Here is a 23,444-nt window from a genome sequence, read left to right as displayed (position 1 = left end):
TTGCAGCACAGTCTGTAGATTCTGGTTCAAATTACCTTCAGGCTGGCTTCATTATCCAAATTTTGGCGTAGCTCTCATTTCCCAACTCATCAAGCTGTTAATAAATAAAGGCAAGAGTAGTTTTATTTATGGTGCGCAGTAAGGGAAAGAAGTCGTGTGCGCTTTATTATGGGATCAGTGCCAGCAGCCTGCGGAGGCTCTCAATCAGCGACACCCAAGCATCAATCACCTCTCAGACTGAGTGATGGATTTATTTGACACTCGGGGTAGTGTTTACTTGCAGGCATTGGATTTAGTGAGAGCATCAACTGAGTTGAACTCAAGTAAATAAAATAGAAGTACGGTATACTAAAAAACACTTGGGAATCAAACAGATGTTCTTTCGTCTAATCAGTGATCACTTGGTGAGGCCAACACATAATTTAATGAGTTTGTTTCTTTAATGACTGGAGCCCCCAGGAGGAAAGAAACAAGCCCTTATATTGCTTTTGCTAAAGTTTGCTATTAGCAAGTGTTGATGATGTGTGGACTGAGATTAATGCATATTTAGCTACATTTTATAAAGATTAGCAAGTATGTCGCTTTAGAGGAAGAATAACTCAAAATGTCTCGATGAGTTCATCAAGTTTGGAATGACCGAAGCTCAAATGGGCTGCTTCACATGCTAAGTAGCTGAGGGTGCAAGCCTTCAACTCAGCCACATCAGGCTTTTCAAACTCGTAAATTCATGTTCTTTATTATCTTGGGATTTTTTCCCGCAGCTTTTACAGAATTAACTTGGCTCCAACCAGTTTAGCAAATCATCAGGAGGACCTGGATAAAAACCAAAGAAAAGAACTTCTGGAAATGTCAAAACCAAACAACTACTGTAAGTACAACAAAGTGATTTCAAGGATTTCCTTGGATAGGTCGGCAATATTTTTTTTCCAGATATGTACGAGAGGAATTACATTCCTCTCAGCTACAGTACCACCTTTAACTTTAACAATATTTTGGGGAAATATGACACCACCAAAAGTGGTCCGCATAACTCTCTGTCAAGATCGGATCCATAAAACTAGGTCATGCGACATGTCATGTGGCAATCCGGAGGGTTCCGTGTTCAGCCCACTTTTTTTTATTCTACACAGTACATCACGCCTTTTGCTTGTGTTATATGACATCTGTGCTGATGATGACTCACGACTTTAAATCCATCCATCCATCCATTTTCTGTACCGCTTTAAATTGTATTATATATTCATCCAAGTTCATATAAGTTCATCCAAGGTTGCCAGTAGGTCGGCACAGAAAAGTTAGGACCGTTAGCTTTTGTTTTGAGAATGTTGTCTATTCACTCTCTGCTGTCATAAAAGGAACCGAATGGCTTGTGGCAGAACAATCATTAAAAACACATGACAATACAACATGTTCTTATTTTTCATTAATGCACAGTTGAATGTACGTGGAGGCAAAACTGCACCTGCTTCTTGGTTTTCTTCTTTTTTTTTTTTAACCTCGCAAACATTGATATTTGGTGCCAATGTCTCAACATTGGATAATGTGATAATGATAGAAATGTCTTTGCATTTCATGTTTCTTATGCTTCCTTTATATTTGAAGAGATTTCAATATGGATTTCTAGACATAAAATCAATATTTAAAGAAGGGGTGGAGCACTGCGGATACATGCAAAATCCCTGGGATTCAGTATGTATGATTACGCACTGATCTGAGACCTTTTAATGAGCTTCCTGTTCTCTCAAACTCATCGTGACTCATTTATTAGGAGCTGTGCGGCTTTTTTACTGCTTGAGAAAAACAAACAGGGATGTTTGACGTGCATGGGAGGAAGCCTTTACAATTTGCTGTGTGAATAAATTATTTTTCTTATTCATTAAGAGAGACAAAGAAGCATTCACCCCCCTGTAATATGGTCATTATAGCATTGATAAAACTGATCATTTAATTCAGGTCAAGTCTTTACTGCCAGATGTAACCGTGCAGTTTAGTTGGCACATTGCATTGTCGCTGGGCTTCAACTTGGACGAGAGAATGAAGGGGGGTGAACAATTACAGACAATTTGGAGACCCCCCTGATTGGCCTCATCATACTTGTGTCACACAGCTACTGGACCTTGTCCAATTAAAAACATCACGGCATGCACCGCAATATTGCACGCAATGATGGAGCTCGCAGTGTGGTTAGATGTTTGGATGCAGGACAAGCCTTTATCAATATAATGTTAAAAAAAAAAAATTGTTCTGATTCATTATGGTAAATTGTTAAAATGTTATAAGATGATGTGCTCTATTTTTATAGGGCAAACACACGTTTTGATATTTTGAAATACATGGAAAAAAAGAAAAGAAAATGTATGTACAGTGTTTGTAATTTCTGTTTTGGGTAATACAAACATTTCAATGCATTTCAATGATCGGAAGTTATATGCAGATTTAAACGGGTTCACTGTTAAAATCTTGATACTATCAAACTATAAAAACCATAAAGGTTTGTCGTTTTGAAGGGACAGTGACAACTTGAAACAGTCCTGGGAGCTGCGTGTTTTCAAGGGTTTTTTTGCAGTTGAAAAAAAAAGAATGCATCTGTTGGTCTTTGAAAGGTCATGAGGGAATCTTGAAACATGCGCTGAAAGAGTTAAACGGCCTCGGAATAATCATAAGGTACATAAGTAAATGTTGGGAAACGCTGTTCCAACACCTTCATGTCCAGTAGGCGGCGTTTGACCTTTGTTGCAATCATTTTGTTGAACATGTTCATGCATGCAATTTCTTGACTTGATCATTTTGGGTTGTGCTTTTCTTTTCAGATACACGTGCGCCCCGCGACATTGCTATCCCCTCCAGTATTGTCCACGACGTCGAGAATTTATCTGCTGCTACATGCATGTGCTTTGCGTTGATTTTTGGAGACATCGATTCAGAAAGCCGCTCAGGCTTTAACGAACGTTCCAAATGCTGCTTGGCGCTTAATTGGCTGCTGATGAGGCTATTTATGACGTCACCCCTCCGCTCCCTCCTCCTCCTCCCCACCTCCATCACCTCTTCCGTCTTTCTCTCCTACCCCAAGCAACATGGCCGCTAAGTCTGATGGAGCAGCGGTGGCTGTGGAAGATGACAACCCGCCCAGGAGCATCTCGGAACCAGGCCAAGCCACCCCCGCCGCCTCCACCGCGGCCGCCGCCCGGCCCCGGTGCGCCCCCGCGGGCGGACAGGCGTACACGCTGCTGGACTGCTGCTGGGTACTGTGCGCCCTTCTCGTCTTCTTCACCGACGGTGCCACCGACCTGTGGCTGGCCGCCGACTACTACCTGCGAGACGACTACTGGTGGTTCGGCCTGACGCTAGTCTTCGTCGTGGTGCCGTCCGCCGTCGTGCAGGTCCTCAGTTTCAGGTGGTTCGTGTACGACTACTCGGAGCTGAGCGGCGCGGACGCAGCGGCGGGAGCGGCGAGCGAAGCAACGAGCGACGCCGCTGTCGGTACCAAGGACAGCGACCAGCGCGGCGCGGGTGCGGCGGCGAGCAACGCGGCGAACGCGACCGCCGTCCCCGCGCCCTCTTGCGCCTCCGCAGCGACCGAGAGAGGCGGGCGACCACGGAGATGTTGCACGGTCTGCATGTGGGTCTTTCAAACGGTGCTCCACGCCTTACAGCTGGGACAAGTGTGGAGGTAGGACATTCGTGCATGCTTTCGTGTGCGTGCGTTTGTGTGTGCGCGCTTTGGTCGATTCCGTTCAATGCACACACGTGTCTGTAGTCTGCTTTCGCACACTCCTGCTATGATGCGTTCGCGTGCGTGTGTAATATGCATGCACAGTTATACCTTGACTTACGAACTTAATTCATTCTGCAATCAAGCTCAACAATATCAAAATTCCCAATTCAGATGAATTAGTTGCTCGCAATCAGGGCTCCAAACTGCAACCATTTCAGTGTGCACCCTGCCTTCTGCCCTAAGACTGCTGGGATAGACTCCAGCATGTCCGCGACCCTCGTGAGGATAAGCACTTGTGAATGAATGAGAAGATGAATGTATGAATATTTTCTGCTGCTGTCCAAACTTCAGCTCCACACTTCACCCCATCTATCAGTAGACGTACAGACCACTGTGTTTTGAGACATGTAGATTCAAGTCAAATTGGCTCAAATATTTGTAAATGGTTACCTAGCCCACTTTCGATCGGTTTAGCTACGATCACAATTGGTGTGCGAGTGTGTTGTGTTTCTTTACAAGGTGACGTCGCCAACTAAAGTCAAAAGTCAAAGTCTGCTTTATTGTCAATTTCTTCACATGCCAAGACACAAAGAAATCGAAATTTCTACTGGCCCAGCAGGCGTATTATTGTTGTTTTGTCAACATTGTAGTCTGTAAAAACGCTCCCCTTTTTTTACTAGGCCATTGTCGTAATAACACACTTTTAAATTTCCAAGCTGCCAGTGCAACACAGACTGTCCCCCTTTGACACAATCAACAGTAAAATAATTTACAGGTCCCAATATTTAGCAGAACCACTCACAAAGGTAGCGGAAGATAAATTCAGTATATAAACAACACAGTGCCACCGTTATTATTAGTTAGTGTCCACATACTGCCACAAGTTGACATTTGCAATCAGTGCAGGTTCATGCAAATTAGCTCGGGGGCACCAAAGTAGTAGTAGTACAAAGAATCAAATTGCAGTCATTAACATTGAATAACATGTTCTTAATTAACAAAGTAATTAACAACTGTTCACATGAGTCTTCAGTAAACCTAAAATTCATACTCACAATACCTTCTATGCAGAGTAAATATGCAAACTCGAACACAGAAGGATCACAGGCGACGTATCTGAGCCCATCTATGAATATACGCCACCCATGTGCACTTGCACGAGAATAGTGGCAGAGATTCAAAACAAGAGCTCAAAACAAGCTTTTGAGAAATAATCAGAATTTAGAGTAGCACAACACTACTGAAAATGTTGCTGTGTTTCCGTATGAATATGCAGACAGTCAGTCGGATGGGAGGGGCGGGCGGTGACTTAGCAGGTATTGTTGTCTTGGAGCAGTAAATAAAATGATTTTTTCAAATCTTCCAAGTCACCTGTCAAAAAATAATCCAGTTATGCCGTCATTAATATTGTTCTAGTGGAGGCAAGATGTTCCGCTGCCAGGGACTATGAACCTTTGAAAATAAATGAATACACATTCAACTTAATAGTTTTATATTGTGGCAAATACTCATTATTTTTCAACAGAAATACTTGTGTACTGAAAAAAATGAGGTGAGAGATGAGTGGCCGCACCACAGTATTAAACTTTGCGATTCACTTTACGCCAGCTAATTTTGAAAGAGAGCATGTGGGAGTTTACATAATTACATGCAGAGACGGTAATAAAGTGCATTAATAATCCACACTAACATGCTGAGAGATGCACATTAAGAATAAAGCGGCTGATGAGAATCTTGTGCTTAAAACAACGTGCTCAAATATGAGAGAGATGATGCTGTTTGTTGTGCACCTCTGCAAAGTTCAACCAGGACCATAAGGTTATATGAATTTCCATCTGACAGTGTCAATCAAAACAGATGATTTCCTCTTGAATAATTGTATTGCAATCTGTACTAACGGCAACTTGACAGGCTTATGAGCCATTTAGATTCAAATTGAGCCATTTGTTAATATGCCATTTCTGGCAAATTACACCAAAGATGGGCAATTTCACTTCACTTTTGGGTATGTTCTGATATTTCTTGTGAAAAAGTTTCAAAATAGGGGCACTCACAGGAAGTGACGTGTTAGCTGCCGTAATCTTGCTGATTTGACAGAGCTTGGTAAATGTGACTTGTTAAGTGGAAAATGTTTTATCTCATGTAATTGCCTATTAGTCCCTTTACGTCAACTATTCATGCTCTTGAATACTCTTATACTTGCTCAAATAAACACTGGCCGTGATTTTATGCACATTCATTTATAAATTTGATTTTTGATCAAATGCAGAATGAAGCTGATAGGAGAGAATTGTGTTTTTATATTGATACACTAATAAGCGTAAAATTGCGTATCTTCATCTTCTTCATGTGAACAAAAGTGGGCCAGTCTGAGCCCTGAAACTCCAGGGCTGAAAACGAGTCCCACTCTGGCCTTGGCGCTGCCTTTCAAGAGTCAGCCAGCCTGTCACAGCATTGGAATCAACAAAAAAAATGGACATGTCTGCTCTTGCGTTTGAACCCTGCACTTGTGCAGAAGAGAACGCAGACCATCACTGATGGGGGATACATTGTGGCCATCGAAAATCATACCGAGGGAATCCTGGCCAAGGATGATTACAAATTAAAATAAATGAGGCCCTCGTGATTGTTCATGATGTCAATTTTCAGACAATTTCGATCAGTCCCTCTCTGCTCCAAACCAGATCAATCGATCCCAGAGAGAGTTGAACTGTCTGGACCCATTCCAAGCGGACCGATGGCTTTGAGTGGAGCACTGCCAGCTTGATTGTACGTTTGTGTGCGTGTGTGTTATTGCCCTTGCATTTAATTTGAATTTTACCAGCCTGTAAAGTGGATGCTGTTAAAAGTGGCTGCCACTGGCAACAAGAACTTGATGGCATTAAATGAATAAGCAAGTAGCAGAAGTGGCATCTTTGGTTTTGATTAATTTATGACACTTTTCTGTTTTAAAAAAAAAAAGAGTCTTGGACTTGTGAAATAAGATGGCTTGGCTGGTGGTTTTGACATTTGTTGTTATACCTTTGTGTGTTTTTTAGTGCAGCAAATGTAATTGAGCCTGGAGTATTCTGCTCTCCATTTCAGTCTCACCAATTGTATGACACCACAATTCCCTGGCTTGTCTAGCGATGTAGCAGTTGTCTTCAAACAAGCTAGTCTGAAAGCCTGCAGGCAGACCACCTCAGCTTTTGCAATTACAAATAATCAGACTTCTAGTCAAATTAAAATTTTGCTCTAGGGCCCATACGGTTTAACACAAATTTTTCTGCGGTTAATAAAACCCGATAGCGGCAATTTGTTGACAAGTTGACCAAAGTGAAGCGCAGTTCAACTAAAAAGAAAACTTCCGGCACGAGTCCCGTATGATGTAAGTCATGTGAAATAATCGGACTACCATTAAAATGCCTGCAGCATCACGGTGAACATCATCACTTGTTATCAAAGTTACATTTTGGACAGCAGCTTTTCAAATATTTTAGTCTTCGGATAACTGACTGATAATTCTGTCAAGTATTGGGATAAAAATAAAAAATATATATTTTTGCTGGGTTAAAGAACAATTATGAATACAATAGGGGAAAATAACATTACATTTTAAAATGAACAACTAACTGGTTTTCATTTTTCATTTAGCATAGCAGTAAACGGTATTTTCTTCTCTAAAAACATTAGTGAGATTATTGTCTATGAGAAGTGACGTCAGAACCACAGTAGCAATTTTGCAGCTAAAATATTATAATATTATTAATATATATATATATTATAATATAATTCTGAGTAAGCCTGGTTTGTTTAAAAAAGAAAAAAATCATCCGTTGCAACTGCAACTGTGTCAGGCTGTCAGCAAAGATGAGCCATTTTTGCCTATTACTGTATACTCCATGAAAAAAAGTCCCATGGCTCTTCCCAGCCTTTAAGTGTGCTTAGCAGCTCGCGACTAGCCACCAGATGCTAGCAACATGACGGCATAATTCATTTAATTAAAGCTCCCTAATTTGTGATTACTTCAGTTCGTAGTAGTTGACGAATCAATTTTATAAGTTAACTGCAGTGCCATGTCGTCTCATAGCAACTTGGTCTTCTGGGGTTTACTGTTGACATTTTAACCCTTGAGAAATTCCTGCAGTTGATACTAATGAGCTCCTAAAGCTGAAGGAGTACTCGCAGCGTGTCAAGCAACAGTGTGTCTTTAAATATTATTTTTTTTCTTGAAGCATGTAATGGCGGCGGGCGAATGCACGGAGGCTCATGTAAAATTAAATAGAGTTATTGATTATGAATAAAAAGATGCCTGCGGGGAAAGCGTTGATGGTCGGCAGCCACCTGCCTGTCTGATGTTTGTCTGTCAGCCGCTGCTGAATAATTCACAGCAGCCCTCTTGGGAGCTGTCAATCAAATGTAGCGCGCGTGTTTGTGTGTTGAACATTCTACAGTAGATCTGTTTTAGGTTCTCCGCGCGTTAGCCAAGAGAAGCCAGCCTCTGTCCCTTCTTATATTGTGCTTGGCAAGTCCTTACCTGAGCAGAACCTGACTCTGTCATCTCACCAGCAAATCGATGCTTAACAGCGGGCTGAATCTCGCGTGTGTAACACTTGGCTGGATCTCGGAGAAGAGCGTGAGCCTTCCATGCCTGCCTTCTTGCTGAAGCAGAGCCCAGTGTCTGGGGGATACAGTGAGCTCCCATAAAGACAACTGAAATTTATGTTAACCCCAACGAGTCTATTTCTGTTTCTGCAATGTTTGCCTGCAGTTATGGTTGGCGGGGAAAGAAAGTGCTTCCAGCCCACAAAGGCGCACAAAGGTGCAAACGCACCATTACCCACAATTCTACCTGTCTATCAAAATACCAAAAAAAGGAAACTCCACCCATGCGCACTGTTGCATTGCACTTTGCCTTTTTTTTTTTTGCACTTAGAAAAGCAGCTGACTAGTGGATGACAGTGTATGGCAACTTTGACAATAAAATTCATTCATAGAAAACAACATTGAAATATCTGGAGTAACCAGTGCTCCTGAAAAAGTTCAAAAGGGTTTGATTGAAGAGAACGCTTTTATTGCACCAGCGGAATCTTAGCTCAGCCTTCATGACATTCATGTTTGCGAGAGTAAATGGAGGAACATGATATTTTTTTGATTTAGAACCCCAGCCACCATGGAATGGAGTAAAGCATTCAAAGGTCAAATGTGGCTCAGTGGAGCGCAAACCAAACGCCGAGGTTATTTCCACCAAGCGGTCGTGTCTATTTGAAGCTTTGGATGCAGTCGGGATAAGTTGCCCGCTACTCCTCAGGAAGCATCAAAGTTCAACACGTTTTACAGCCTTTTGCCCCAAATGAAGCGCTCTGTCAGAATTTCTCCAAGTTAGCGTTCAAATGAAATCTTAATCCGCTGATGCAGTTTGAAAGGCAAACTGCACTTAAACTATTTTGCTGTTGAATGGACTGTAATGGTTTTTGGAGCCCATTAAAGGCAGAGTGAAGGAAATCAGCTGTAATTCTCTGCAGCTTTTATGAGATGAACCGTTCTTAACCCACACAAGCCGAAAAGCTCTGTGATGTCTCAAAGCTACTACTTGAAAAAAGACTTTTTACCTTCTCACCTTATTTGCTCTATCAAATGTTGACGCAGCGAGTTGATGCTTAAGATGAGGCCAAAATTGACCAAACTGTCACAGGGCCATTTCTTTTTCGATAACATTGATACTGAAATGTAAAATTTTACTTCAGACAACGGATGGAATGTGTGTTGCTGGCGTCTTACCGTTTCAAATGTGAATACATAAACGTGACGTACACTGGGGTGACATCATGCATGACATATCCTGCTTGGTCGGAAGTGCACAACCTCGCCAGTGATCAACATTACTCATTCCGCTGTATTAATCAGTGTTAGCTCCTTATTGATTTTGAACAACATCCTACAGGGACAAAGATTTTTTTTTTTGTTGTTACAAACCCCATGTGACCTTGATGCAGCTTGTGTAAATAAATAAAAAAAACATGCTGAGAACTGCACAAACTGTAGCGCGCACACACACTCGAGCGCACACACATACACAGCTGTAAATGTGTGTTAGAGCAATATAAATACACGCATTAATATTCTGCATGTGTTCATATTCTAGTGGTTTTATTGAAATATTCACCAATATTTTAATGGTGTTAATGAATGACTTGTGATGCATGTTCTAACATGTCAAGTACAGACATTTAATATGGATGGATGGACGGACGGACGGATCATCCCAATGGAGGAAGAACATTTTTGTCGCCTTACATGATGAAGGTGGAGGGGATGGATGGTGGTCTTTTTGAAATTTAGGGGAACGTGTCCTCCCCCGTCCCCAGTGCCATCTGCGGCCATTTTTTAGGGTGCTAAGTTACACAAGTGGACAATGTAGGAAGAAGAGAATATTTGTCTTGTTTTGGTGCGTTTATTTCAGCCATTTTGATGTTTTAGTTTGATGGATGTTCCAATTGGACCGAGCCCGCCCCCGATCTTGGTGACAGATGAAATTCTACGAGCACCGGGCCTGAACAATCAATCACCAAGCTTGTTGAGCTTCCGCTTTCACTCGGCTCGCCAAGCCTGTTTGCCGCAAGCTAAACTTTAAAGGGCACTCTTTTATTCATCACACTTCATTGAATGTTTTCGTGGCGTTGCCCACTCCTACACATTTTACAAACACCTTGCGTTTTCCTCACTGTAGATCCACTCAAAGCATCATGACACAGTCTCAGATTTATTTTGAAATGAAAATCTTGTTACACAGGTTCACCTTTTGAACCATAAAACATTAACTTTATCCAGTTCACTATAATTTTGTGTGTTTTGTGCATAAAGTTAGGGTTTCAAACTAGGGTTAAGGTTGAAGTAGGGTTATTGGTTAAATATCATAGTACGGTTTCAAACTAAAGTCAGCTTCTCAATCTAGGGTTATGGTTTTAATCTAGCTTTAAGGTTTCAAAGGAGTGTTTCAACTTAAAGTTGGGGCTTCAAATTAGGGTTGTTAGGGTTTCAAGATGGGGTTTCAAAATAAAGTTAGGGTTTCAAACTAGGGTTAGGGTTATTGGTTAACAAGTAGCGTATGACCTCCATTTAAAAAGTTAGTTAGGATTTTTTTTGTTACGCAAATACATTTAACTCAAATTAGTTGTTCCCAGGTTTGCATTCTGGCCTCCATTGTGGAGTTGTCATAGATTTTCTTCAGGCTCTCAGGCTTCGTCTCACATTCCAAAAACATACATGTTATTTTATGTGCTCTGCTAAGTGCATGGGCAACAACTCTGAGCGAGTTCAACGCCGGCCTGGTTCCATGAATTATGATATGAAGCACTAGCCTTTTATTTGACAGGCTTTGTTGTACAACGCCATTACGCTTTGTCTTTAATAATCAACCGAATGTGGAAGAATGCGTCACTGCACCAATGAAAGCGGGGGGGGGGGGGGGGGGGGCTTTCTGAACGTTTTTTTTATTTCCTTTCTGTTCTGTCAAAGGAAAACAAAAGTCTTTCTTGTTCTCTCTTCTGCTCGTCACAATAAGAACGAACGCTGCGAAGACAAGCAGCAGGCAGTCCGGCCACGCCATCTTCTCCAGCATGCAGCGCAATTAAGATAGCAAGCCGGGGGGTGGGGGGTTGAGGGCTGGTTGATGACAGGAGCAGAAGAGAGGGAAAGTAGAAATGAGAAACATTTAAAATGAGTCTTTTTAGATTCAGGATGAAGAAGGCAAGTCGAGGAAAAGATGGCTGGCGGGACAACGAAACAAGGGCGGAAAAGTTGAAGCGATAACTAGATGATTGAAGCGGAAATAATGAATTTTCCCAAATCCTTTCCGGAAATAAGGACATGAAGCAGTAAGTGTGAAGAGCGAGCGAGCTGCAGCCTGTAACTAAGGGCAACCAACGGCAGTCTAAAGGCTAAGGTCACACCTTTTTTGAAGTTATGAAAATGAGTGTCTATGACAAATAAGGGCAGTTTTCATTTTTCAGCTGTATAGTTCGGCTTACTTTTTCAAATGTTCTGAAAGTGCCCCGAACAAAAATCACATTTTGCCCATTCCTCATTCGGGAGTTGCTGCAGGTCGACAATCTTAGTTGTGATGAACACTGAATGGAAACATTGTCAACAATGAGCTTGCAATTCAGTAAATATGACAAAATACAAAGAAAGAAAACCATTCATCGTCTACCAACAACCTGGAAGGAAAATGTGTGACAACTTGAATAGACGGCGAGTACGAATGATTACTTAAGAATCATTGTCGCTCTTCAACTCATAACAGCACGCGTTCAGAAGATTTTACGCTGAGGGATTGAATCTTAAATGTACTGCACAGGTTGCACAAAAGGGAGATCACACCTCATTCCCAGAGAATATTGTGATGATGAAACCCCAAGAGTCACCCTAGAAAAGTTCTCTGATCTGGATCTGAGCCTCTATGCCTGCCCCAATTGCTCACTCTGCAGACCGCGGCTGACATTTACATCATCAAACCACCCTGGTCACCTGTTCACTATTTGTAAATCCCATGTTTTGAAAAACGTCTCAGGAAACGCTGAAAGTCCTGCTATGGTGGATCTACCTGCTTTGTCGTACTGACAACTCCTCTGCATCAGCTCGCTGCTCTTTCCTGTCTTTGCATCATGCTCTTATATCAACATTCTTCTTCCTACTCCTCAAGTCTTTGCAGAATGTCATCATCCAGGTGCAAGTTTTTCTTGATGTGAACAAGAGTAGAACTTAGTCTGGGTGTTACGAATGCTATTATCAGCATAACGTGTGCGGAGTCAGCATTAGTTGTTCCCTGCACCCTGGAAGATAAGTACCTTGAACCACCACCAGGTTACACACACATAATCTGGAGTCCTTTTTACCTTTCCTGTCCAAAGTCATTTTAGCCAATTATCAGATGTCTCTGAAAGATCCATTTTTAGGGTATGTTAAGTGTGATTTTTGTTATTTTTATTTGTATTTCCTCCCCTGGTCAGAAAATGGCCAAGCAGACAAACAAACATAGTTAAGCCTGTTCATGATATAAGTAACATAGATGATAGTTGTTTTTTTATTAAGTCTTTCTAAACTTAAAGGATGAGAGCAGTTTATGTCTGCCCATATGAAGTGGCTCTTTGCAGTAACAGTAAAAAGGGCGGCTCTTAGCCACCGACTGCTTGGCCACCCCTGTGCTTGATGGCGGGCACAGTGCAAGCCTTTATTGAAATGATGTTTAATGGACCGTCTTTAAGTGTAAAACTTTAAATAAACTTCAATGGTCGATGAACAATCGGGACCTTTAAGTCATTAAGTACTTGGAGTTTTATTTTCCAAATATAAAATGTGCTTCTTGCACAGTTAATTGTGCTACATTCTGGTCTCTTGTGTTCATCTTCATCAACTTGCCACTATTTTGCCTCATGTAGTTTACCGAAATACGCACACACACACACACACACACACACACACACACACACACTGGTATCTTAATGTTAATTCCTCATTAATATCATTCACATTTGCCATAAAGACATGAATGGAGCAACAGCTGCAGACTCGTGCACACTCCTATGTTGAAGTGGCAACAAATGAAATGAAATCCGAGCGCATATTCCGGCGCTTCCCGCAATCATCATCCGCCATCTTTCCGCTTTAGATTCCTCTTTTCCGTTTTTTTGTCTTTACCTGTTTGTCCACATGATCCTCTGTTGCTCATTTCACCTCCCAAATTAGAAACAGCACCTCCTCCGCTTCCTGCTCCCATCCTGTCTCCAACCTTCCTTTTATCTGTGGGTGAAAATCTCATTCTGTACTTTAATGGGGAGACTGTTTAGTTCCCGCTGTGATTTGGCTACTTTTCAGCGGCAGCACAGACGATGCTAGTGTGAAGATTCATGTGAACAGTGGAAAATTGGATGTAAATGCAGGCAAATAATTGTTTTGCTTTTACGGTTCAAAAAAACCAATGAAAAAAAAGATGTGAGTCATTCCACTGCGTTGGCGCCATTTGGGTTCTTGCAAGATTGGTGCAATTTAGTTAGCCTAGCTAGCAACATGATTTATCTGGCTAGCTAGTGTGGCTAGACATGTTGCTATTAAGTCAAGAATCATCATCTCCATGGTGGTGAAAAAGTATCTCTTGTCTTATCTTATATAAGTATTCTCTTGAGAGGATCACAAAGAAAGATGCAGAAGTAATGCTAATTGCTAAGCTAGCATACAATTGACTTGACGTGGTTTCACATCGAAATGACTGGAACCGAAGAAGTAAAGCAAATTCTTAAAGCTCTCAAAAAGCTCTCTGGTTTGAATATGGGCAGAGATTTTGTGTAACCTTTGCCACAATTTCACATTGTCCGTTCAACATTATACATTCCACTGTTTGGTTGTTGCACATTTCATAACTTAACCACTGGCTGCCACCACCACTGTAGTTCTTATTTTGACTCACATCCTTTCAAACTCCACAATTGAAACTTTCTTCAGTGACTAGCCTGAGGTTGGCACTGCATTTGTTTGCCCTGCTCTGATTGGCCTGAGGGATGCCTGCATCACTAGCAGGGGACGCCGTGTTTATACTGCAAAAACAACACACATACACAGCAGCAGCGGCATAACACACAGCACTTGCTTCTCCCTTGATTTCAAACACTTGGCTCAAAATAGCACTCACTGGCAAAGATGCGCGTGCACGCACACACACACAGCTCACTTGAGTGGCTATGTGGGACAGCAGCTTGGGGATAGACAACTGATTCACTTTGAGTGGCACGTGGATATTTATAGTATGCGTGCGTGTGTGTGTGTGTGTGCATGTGTGTGTGCATGTGTGTGTGCATGAAAGACAGAGACAGATCAGCAGTGTGGATACTCATACAACTATTTTCGCGGTGGTTCATGCCACCGCGTAACCATGGCAGCGATGTGTTGGGAAAAGCTAGACCGTGTCGGACAGTGGGTCCCCACACTATGCACAAATACACAGACACAGGATGATTCAATTGATTTTGGTTTGGCTGGGTTGTCAACCTCAGGGGCCAAAAAATACAAATGTGCACTTGTGTATAATGAATGTGTTGGAAATGATGTGCAGCGTGTGCATATTAGTAAAATATTTTAATGTAATATTACTGAGTACATTAGTAAGGATTATGATTCTTGGCAAAATGTCTTATTCTTGTGGAAAGCCAGTTAATTTCCCCTTTAAATAGGGCCATATTTGTAAAGAGTATGCGGGTTGTGCCAATGAAAAAAAATCTTCCCTGCTACTGGCAAACAGCTTACATTGTGCTGTTGCCGTTGGATTGGATCCTTGAAGTTCGAAGAACCCATTATTGGGAATTTAATAGTTTATTAATTTAAAAAAACAGGCGCCTCAATAGTGTGTGAGTCATTGAGAAACGGCTAGACACCCAAAGGAAATCAAAATCCTTATCGAATTGAAAGATCAACAGGGCCTTCCCTGAACTACTCCCAAGTTGGAAGCAAACAATAGTCCAAAGAACAACAATGTCGGGAATGACATCTGGAATCTTTCGTGACGCCTAGATGAAGGAAGACAAGCCCGGCATTGTGCTTTGCTGTGCTGCTGTGATGAAATATCCTGAAAGTGTTGACCCACAAATTTTGTAGCAGCGGGTCTGGTGGGTGTAGTGCTCGGCCTAACCTTCCAGGGTTTATCAAGCTCAAAAGCAGAAACATAAAATGGTTGCGTGAGAACATATGGACTAATCCGCATCAACCCTGATTGAAAGTGTCGACGTCGGATAATTTGACTCGCTGATGCCTCCCATGGACTCAAATGGCATTACAAGCCTGAGGTTCCTCCTCCAAATGGAGATGGAATTGTTTCCTTAAATCATCAGATGTCCCTGGCACGTGGATGAATGGAGGCAAGGAAAGTGCTGAAAAGTGGAAAGAGAAAAAGGATACGACTCCCGCCATTCGTGACTTTTATGAGACCATTATCATTCATTTCTCTCTTTCTTCCATCCGTCCATTCCTCCTCACCTCCCTGTTTCTCTAAGAGTGCTTCATAAACTGTGATGGATCAGCACAAGTGGCAGCTCAGCCTTCTTCCCCTTCCGACTTTTATTCCTTCATGTCTATTTTCTCCCCACTTCGTCCTTTCCCAAGTATTCCAAATTCCCATATTCCCCAAAACGTGGCTTTATTGGAAAACGAAACTGTCCTATGGTGTGAATGTAATGCGTGAATGGTTATCTTGTGCACTGCGATTAGCTAGCAAGAAAGCTAGCAAGCTCAAGCTCACAGTAGATAGATGATGAGCTTTGTGTCTGTCACAGGAAAGGTCATAAAAGGAACAGAAGGATTACTTTTTTGCAAATGACATGGAAAGAGAAGTGCATACATACTGTTGTCATGGTAGCAAATCCATATTCTTTTTCCTCCTGTCCTGACTTGGTTCTCTTTCTCATTTCCACATCTCCCTTCTTAGTTGACTGTATTATTTTTGTTTTGTGTTTTAGTTATGTTAGTATTACTTCCTCTCCTGCTCCCATTTCCTCTCTTCCACCTCATTTTTTACCCTGGTCTTGCTTCTCTTCTCGTCCTGCTTCCTGACTTCCAATTTTGTTCGGTCTACTTTTCATTCATGAATTGTTTTTCTCATATCTTCTGTTGGCCTTCTCCTCCCACTTCTCCTGTTTACTCTCTCTTCAGCAATTCCCTGATCCCCTTCCCTCTCTTCCTCAGCTACATTCCCTCTGCTTTTGTTTTGTTATGTTTCTCTTGCTCCCATCGACATCAATTTCTCATTCATTTTTCTTCATTCGTCTGTCTTCCTCACCTTTCCTAGTCTTGTTTTGTCTCCTCTACCTTGCTGTTCCTTCCTCCTCTCTTCCGCCCCTGTTCTTCTGATTCTCCTCCTCGATCTCTCATCCTAATTTTGTATTTCAAGTCCTAACTCAGCGCACTTGTGTATTCTTCTTTCTCGCTCACTCTCCCTGGCTCTCTGACATGCAGAGACAGAAAAATATCCATGTGCCAATCAAAGTGAAGCAAGGTAATTCTTCAACTCCATTTAGCCAGGCTCACAAAAAGCTACAGCAGGATGCTAAAAAAAAAAAAAAAAAAAAGATACATCACAGGATCTATTTTTTTGCAACAAAGCAGTTACCTTGAGCCCTTCCCTCTTCTTCAGGTATATCCACGCACTCTTCGTGGGCGCTCAGAGTCGCTGGCACGGTGACGGTTCCCACAACCGTTTCCACTGGCGGCTAATGTTTGAGAGCGCCGACATAACCATGCTTCGTCTCCTGGAGGCATTCCTCAAGTCGGCGCCGCAGCTTGTCCTTCAGCTAAGCATCATGATCCATGGAAACGCCGTCCTCCCGCTGCAAGGTGAGGGAAACACAGGTGGTTCTTGACTCACGAGATTCATCAAGAAGCGACGATGTGATGATGTTGGATTCAAAACAGAGAAAGTTCTATGAATTGGTTGTCTGTGTGCAGGTCTATCGGCCTCGGCCTCTCTGGTGTCGCTGGCCTGGATGATCGCATCCTATCAGAAGGTTCTGAGGGATTCGCGTGATGACAAGCTGCCCATGTCCTACAAGGCCGTCATCGCCCAGATCCTCTGGCACTTGTTCACCATCGGGGCCAGGACCGTGGCCTTTGCCCTCTTCGCTTCCGTCTTCCAGCTCTATTTTGGAATATTCATCGTCAGTCACTGGTGTGCCACACAACACAGCGAACCCGCCTTGAAAGTGTTTATCCAGGAAATGTGCAATGATAGACATTGGATGAAATCACATCATGTGTCATGTCAGCAATGTTGGGATTTGTTACTCTTTTACTTTATATGCTTCTGTCTTTTAGGTGTATAATGACATTCTGGATAATCCAAGGTGAGACTGACTTCTGCATGTCCAAGTGGGAGGAGATCATCTACAACATGGTGGTGGGCATCATCTACATCTTCTGCTGGTTCAACGTCAAGGAGGGGCCCAGCCGCCTCCGCATGACTGTCTACTACACGGTAACGCTGGTGGAAAACGTGGCCCTGACGGCCGCCTGGTACACATACCGTGGGCCTCACACCTCCGACTCGTACGCTCTGGTGGTGGTGTGCCTGGTGGCCTGCAGCTTCGCCTTGGGGACTTTCTTCATGTTGGTCTACTACTGCTGGCTGCATCCTGACGGGCCAGTGCTGGGCACAAATTGGGGAGGGTGCGTGGATGAGGGGATAGTGAGCGCAAGCGGCGTGGTGGGTGTGATCGACGCTTGTCTCACGCCATCCCAAGGCTCGCAAACAGACATGGTCATCACCAGTCCTCCCAGGACTCTTCCCAGGACTAAAGACACGGGAGACATGGTTCCCGGGGATCCGGATAGGGACAGGGATCGGGACAGTTGCCTGCCGGTTTTCCAGGTGCGTCCGTCCCCTTCATCCTCCCCGGCGCTCCTCCACAGGACCTCCTCCTCACAAGAGGGCCCTGTGATCCGGATCGACCTCCCAAGGAAGAGGTATCCGGCCTGGGATGCCCACTTCATTGACCGTCGCCTTCGCAAGACCATCTTACTTCTGGAGACCACGTCAGCGTCCAGCCCCAGGATACAATACCGGAGTAGCATGATGGGCAGCAAAGAGGTGCTGGAGTATGAGACCACTGTTTAGACGACGCGGGCTTCTTACACTGTAGAAATGCAGTCTTGGGTCAAAGCTCAGCCAGAGACCAGTTCTCATCCCAGGGCTCGCTCTGCCAGGAGACACTCAGACATTGAACATGGACAGTTTTTTGTTGTCACAAAAGACGGGTGTCTATACTTGATTGTAAAATGTGAAGTGCAATCCCTGGCCAAGGCACTCTCTCCGCTTGACCAGGTCCTGGTTGAAGCTGATGAGGGAGTAGGAATCGGATAATCGTTGTCTAATTGAAACGCTTGGAGGTGAGAAATTTAATCTCTCATGGTGGGACAGAGAAGTGCAGTATTAGATTTCATCCTTCATGTCAGAATGAGATTAATGAGATGATGCATGAATGAACATGAGCTCAAGACTGTGGAAAGCCCTCGCCCCCTACTATCTGCTAAAAAAGGGGGGAGGTGATAATTCAAAGACTGGGACCTGGAATTCTTGAAGAGCAAACTCACATGCTGACAAAAGCCTTCCATCCGTAATTTAAATGTTACCGTTAATCAAAACTAGACTGAAAAAAAAGATCTTTAGTGTAAAAACAAAAGCGAAAAAGATAGCAATTGAACATTGAGCAGAGTTCGAACTTAATGTTGAGAGTACAAAACATTTTGACTGTTGTCTCACCGAGTGAAAACATAATCACAACTTCCAGTCGATTGCATGTCCTTCTGACCTCGGAAAACATAACACACGCGCCCTTCTAGGTACACATAATGGGATAAAGTGTTTACATCACATGATCAAGGACTGGCGGGACTAGAAAGCCACGACACACTGTTGTACAGTCAAGTAAATACTAATGTCAGATATAAGCTAGTAAAACACGTAGTTACTGTAGGTGACCAGTGACTCGACAGAGTCTAAATGTTAATTCAAGTTGACTTTTAGCAAAAGATTCATAGTGGGGCTCATAGTTCTTCTACAGTCTTTTTCACTTTTTATTGGGAAAGTATGTTTGAATTGTCTGTCAAGCGAGTGAGGATGAGCGTTATCGAGGGTTGGTGTAATTGTCATTTGGAAATACAACCTTGAGTTCACAATGGTAATATCCCCAAAAGAAAATTTAGCTAGGCTAACAAGTTAGGATGTCAAGCGCGAGAGTGAATTAGTTTTTGAAGGGCAATGTCGTTTACAAAAGGAAACCGCATACCAGCCTTTTATTCACGGATAAGCTACACTCACAGGTAAAATAAAGAAAGAGCATAATTGATTTTAAAAATCAAATGGTGACGTTAGCACAACCACTTGTGTCGAAGCTAAGTGCCTTGAAAAAGTATTCTTACACCTTGAACATTTTCACATTTTGCCACCTTACAACAACAAATATTGGTTATTAAGATTTTGTGTGATTGGCCAACACAAAGCAGGAAATAACTAAATTGGAACAAATTTTAAGAGAATTAAATTCTGAAAAATGCGGTGTGCATTTGTATTCAGCCCCCCTCAATATGATGAGTTACCTTTCAACAGGTCAAGTATTTTGGGGAATTTCTCTACCAGCTTTGCTCATCTTTAAATGGAAATGTTTGATTTGGGGACACCACATTTTTCCCGCATACACATTCAAGTAAAATTTTGAAAACCATTTTTCCTTCCTAGCTGACTACACAAGTATGTGCTACTTTGTGTTGGTCTTTCACATTCAATCTCAACAAAAATACACTCAAATTTGTGATTGTATGGTCACAAAAATGCAACAACAACAAAAGTACAAGGGGTATGAATATGTTTTTTAAGGAACTGTAAATTCAGGCACTTCTCACAAGCTTAATATTTTCACAGACAACTTCAATTTTCCTTGGGACAATTTTCTTTTGTGATTTAAATGTAGTATAGGAAAAGTAAAAACATAAGGTACCGTGAAGATCTTAGTCCCCCATTAGATATTTCTTTTGTGCAGCCCTCCAACATGGCTGAGCTATTCACTAAAGTATGATTAATAGGGTGTTGTCATATAATATTTGTGTTAGTTTGTCCATCTTTTGGTCAGTAGGGAGCCTACTTCCTGGTTCATGGAGGGCGATGAACAGACGGAGTGCCATAGTAACTCTGATGATGAAATGGTGCGATTGATATCATTGTCAGAAGATAAAGATAACCCGTGTCAACACTTTTAAAACAGCAAAGCTAATGATGGCTGTACAGTAGTGTATGCGGATGTACGTGAGATACTTTTTATTGACATAACTGCGTTTTTGGTGTATTTTTTGTTTTTCTAATTCTGACTTGTCAGAGAAGGGACTATTTGCATAAGGATAATATCAGCCTGATTGGGGTGCTGGATTTTTTTACTCAACGTAACACTTCAAAAATTACTTTGGAATCCCAGTCATAATGTTGCAATACAAATTAGACCACAGTTTTTTGGTGGATTTTGTAGCCAAAACTCAAAAAGTACTCCCCCCGGTTGATATGAAATACAACGTGCTAGTATGCGGTGATGCCAGGAAGAAGAAAAAACACCTCAGTAAAAGTTTTATCAGTGCTGAAGTTATCTGCTCCCTTCCTTTCGGACCCTTGTACTCACGAGGTGCTTATCACGCATTCATGTTAAATCAAAAAGTGCCAAAATGACGAAGACTGCTGCTTTTTCCCCCCAGTATAATATGTTTGCGATACAGTACAGTACATTCAGGCAGTATCCAGACCCTGCATCCTCTTTTTGACACTTATGTATGTAGCTGACTTATAGAAGAAGAAAAAAGTATCAGTATTAACCTCCCTTCTCCATGAGTGGTGGAAAGGTTTGATATTTTTTAAACAGTCACCAATAATTTGAAAAGGCAAAAGATTGACATCAACAGAACTAAAGTGGAACTGCAACAACTGCAAGAATTTTACCTTGAGTTGTAATTAAGAGCTGACATTTCAAGAATTAAAAAAATATATATATCTAGCTGTTGCTGAACCCAACCCTTAATTATGAATATAATCAAGAAATAATTTTGTATTGTTATTATTGGCGTTATTGTTATGGTGCTAGAAAGAAAAGAGGGGATATTTGGATTCATTCTCGGATGAGCATTAATTTCAGGATTTAAAACAAAACATGGAAAAATACAATCTCACATTTTATTTTCACACTAACCGCCCATGACTGACTCCAAAATGTTCTTTTATTTTCTACTGCTGTTTGCTCACGTGTCTACTTATTTTTGAGAATGTACATAATGACAGCACACCGAGGTCATGCGTCAAGAGGAGCTTGTCCCCCGACAAGCGATGAGCGCAAAGATCAAATCAGTGTTGTTGTCATGATAACACAACTCGTGGATGTTAATGGTGCTGCAAAAGACAACTCAGCCTCGCCCCCCCCCCCCCCCCTTCCATCATGTCAAACATGATAAGCTAATGTACAGAAGTTGCCGGTTGTTGAGGGCGGGGCTTCGTTCTCTCATGAACCAATCCTTTTGTTTTTGCTGTGGTAATTATTTATTATTAACTTGAAATGTAAAAGAAACAAATCAATCATATTCTATTAATTGAAGCAACTTTGACTATTTATGTTTATTTTTGTATTTGTTTTATATATATTTCCTATTGTTTCATCACTGGGTGGCCATATCTTTGGTATGACTCTTACATTAAGATGTTAAATTAGATTTTTTTACTCATTCCGTCTATATGTAAATAAAAAAACTAGGATGTGTGCGTGCGTGTGTTGTGTGTACTGTGTGTGGAGGCAGGCTGAACACGCCGCATCATATTCTTCAGAGTGAAACTTTCTTGATGGTGTTATAAATAAATGAAAAAAAGAACTCAACAAGCTGTGCTGATAAATGTAGATTGGAAACAATTACTGTAGTAAACATGGCTGAACAGCGAGCAGAGTATCTGTGTCTTTTTTCCAAATTAAGTGTTTATTGCTAAATGAATGGATGTTTTATTAAATGAATCAAGGTTATCAAAAGTGGACAAAATTCCATGCATACACCAGAAAACTACACTTTTCAAAATTCCATGCATACACCAGAAAACTACACAAGACTACCATCAATGAGACAGTATGGTACCAGAGGTCACACACACACACGTACACACACAAATCTGGTGTTAAATGCCTCCATGCCACTACAGGAAATATGGTGTGTTAGTCTGGGCTTTTAATCTCTAAATGTGTGTTCCAGATCAATTACAATTTAAATGTTTTTGTCCACGTGTAAAAAAAAAAAAAACCATTCTCCGAAGTTTCCAACAATTTCTGGTACACTGCTTCCACCCTGTGGCCAAACCCGCTAACTGCAACACATATTTTTTATTCTCACTGTAATGCGCTCTTAAATAGTTGGCTGTAAATTGCAGCAATTTTGTTTGAGGGAAGATAATATGGTCTTTTTTAGTTTTACGTTTGTACTTTTGTTTTGAAGAGCAGAGATTGTTTTCTACTACTTCCTGTTTTGGTGACTTTAAACTTCCTGCTCACGTTTTAGTTTCCGACACGTTCTCCTTGCTTCACAGTGCAAGATGTTTTTACTTGTTGTCATGTTTTGTGTCGAAAGTCAGGAGACGCATTAATTGTACCTTTCTTTGTGTTTTTGTGCCTTTTGCACTGCAGGTATATTCGGATACTTGGCTGCAGAAACAACTCAAATTTAGCGCCCTTGGAAGCAGAAGGAGGTATGAGGAAACTAAGAGTCTTTTATTTATTTGTGACCAACAAATGTTATTTTCATTTTAATAAGAGCTGCTGTTTGTGATGTTTAAATGTTCATTTCATAGTTTTCACGGCGCTATGACGTTGGTGGTTAAAGAGGAGAGAATTAAAGCGCATTGACAGATCACATGATGATTTAGGAGTTTTGGGCGCCTTTAAAGTAAGGAAAGTAGTAAGGACATAACACATATTTTACCCGATCATCATAAGTCAAATTCCAAATTGTATGACCTCAAGGATGCTCAACCCTTGTCGTGCCACGATATATATATATATTTTTTTTTTTTTTTTAAATCCTCCATTTTAATCTCCATGTCAGATTACCATAGTTGTATGTTCTGACAAAGGGAAAAGTAAATCTGAATATCATGGATTAATTGTTAACCAATAATATCTATTATATACAGTACGTACAAATATTT

At 41.6% G+C, this 23,444-nt stretch overlaps 1 protein-coding gene across 4 annotated transcripts; it reads left to right on the top strand.

Moving 5' to 3' along the window:
* Window positions 1–2,745: 2,745 nt before the first annotated feature.
* On the top strand, window positions 2,746–22,135 carry LOC133150570 (XK-related protein 7-like). Of its 4 annotated transcripts, none has more exons than XM_061273202.1 (5): window positions 2,746–3,476; window positions 3,582–3,670; window positions 16,872–17,071; window positions 17,183–17,402; window positions 17,549–22,135. In XM_061273202.1, exons 1-5 carry the CDS (start codon window positions 3,075–3,077, stop codon window positions 18,345–18,347), a joined length of 1,710 nt encoding a protein of 569 aa, XP_061129186.1. In that variant the 5' UTR covers window positions 2,746–3,074; the 3' UTR covers window positions 18,348–22,135. The 4 variants fall into 4 exon arrangements, with proteins under 4 accessions (XP_061129186.1, XP_061129187.1, XP_061129185.1 ...); XM_061273203.1 differs by having other exon boundaries at window positions 2,746–3,480; window positions 3,586–3,670; XM_061273201.1 differs by having other exon boundaries at window positions 2,746–3,499; window positions 3,602–3,670.
* The last annotated feature ends 1,309 nt before the right edge of the window (window positions 22,136–23,444 follow it).

This window comes from Syngnathus typhle, linkage group LG2 (assembly GCF_033458585.1).
Source record: "Syngnathus typhle isolate RoL2023-S1 ecotype Sweden linkage group LG2, RoL_Styp_1.0, whole genome shotgun sequence".
In the NCBI taxonomy this organism is placed as follows: domain Eukaryota; kingdom Metazoa; phylum Chordata; class Actinopteri; order Syngnathiformes; family Syngnathidae; genus Syngnathus; species Syngnathus typhle.
The sequence above is the reverse complement of the archived record's forward strand: the minus strand, read 5'-3'. Positions and strand labels throughout refer to the sequence as shown.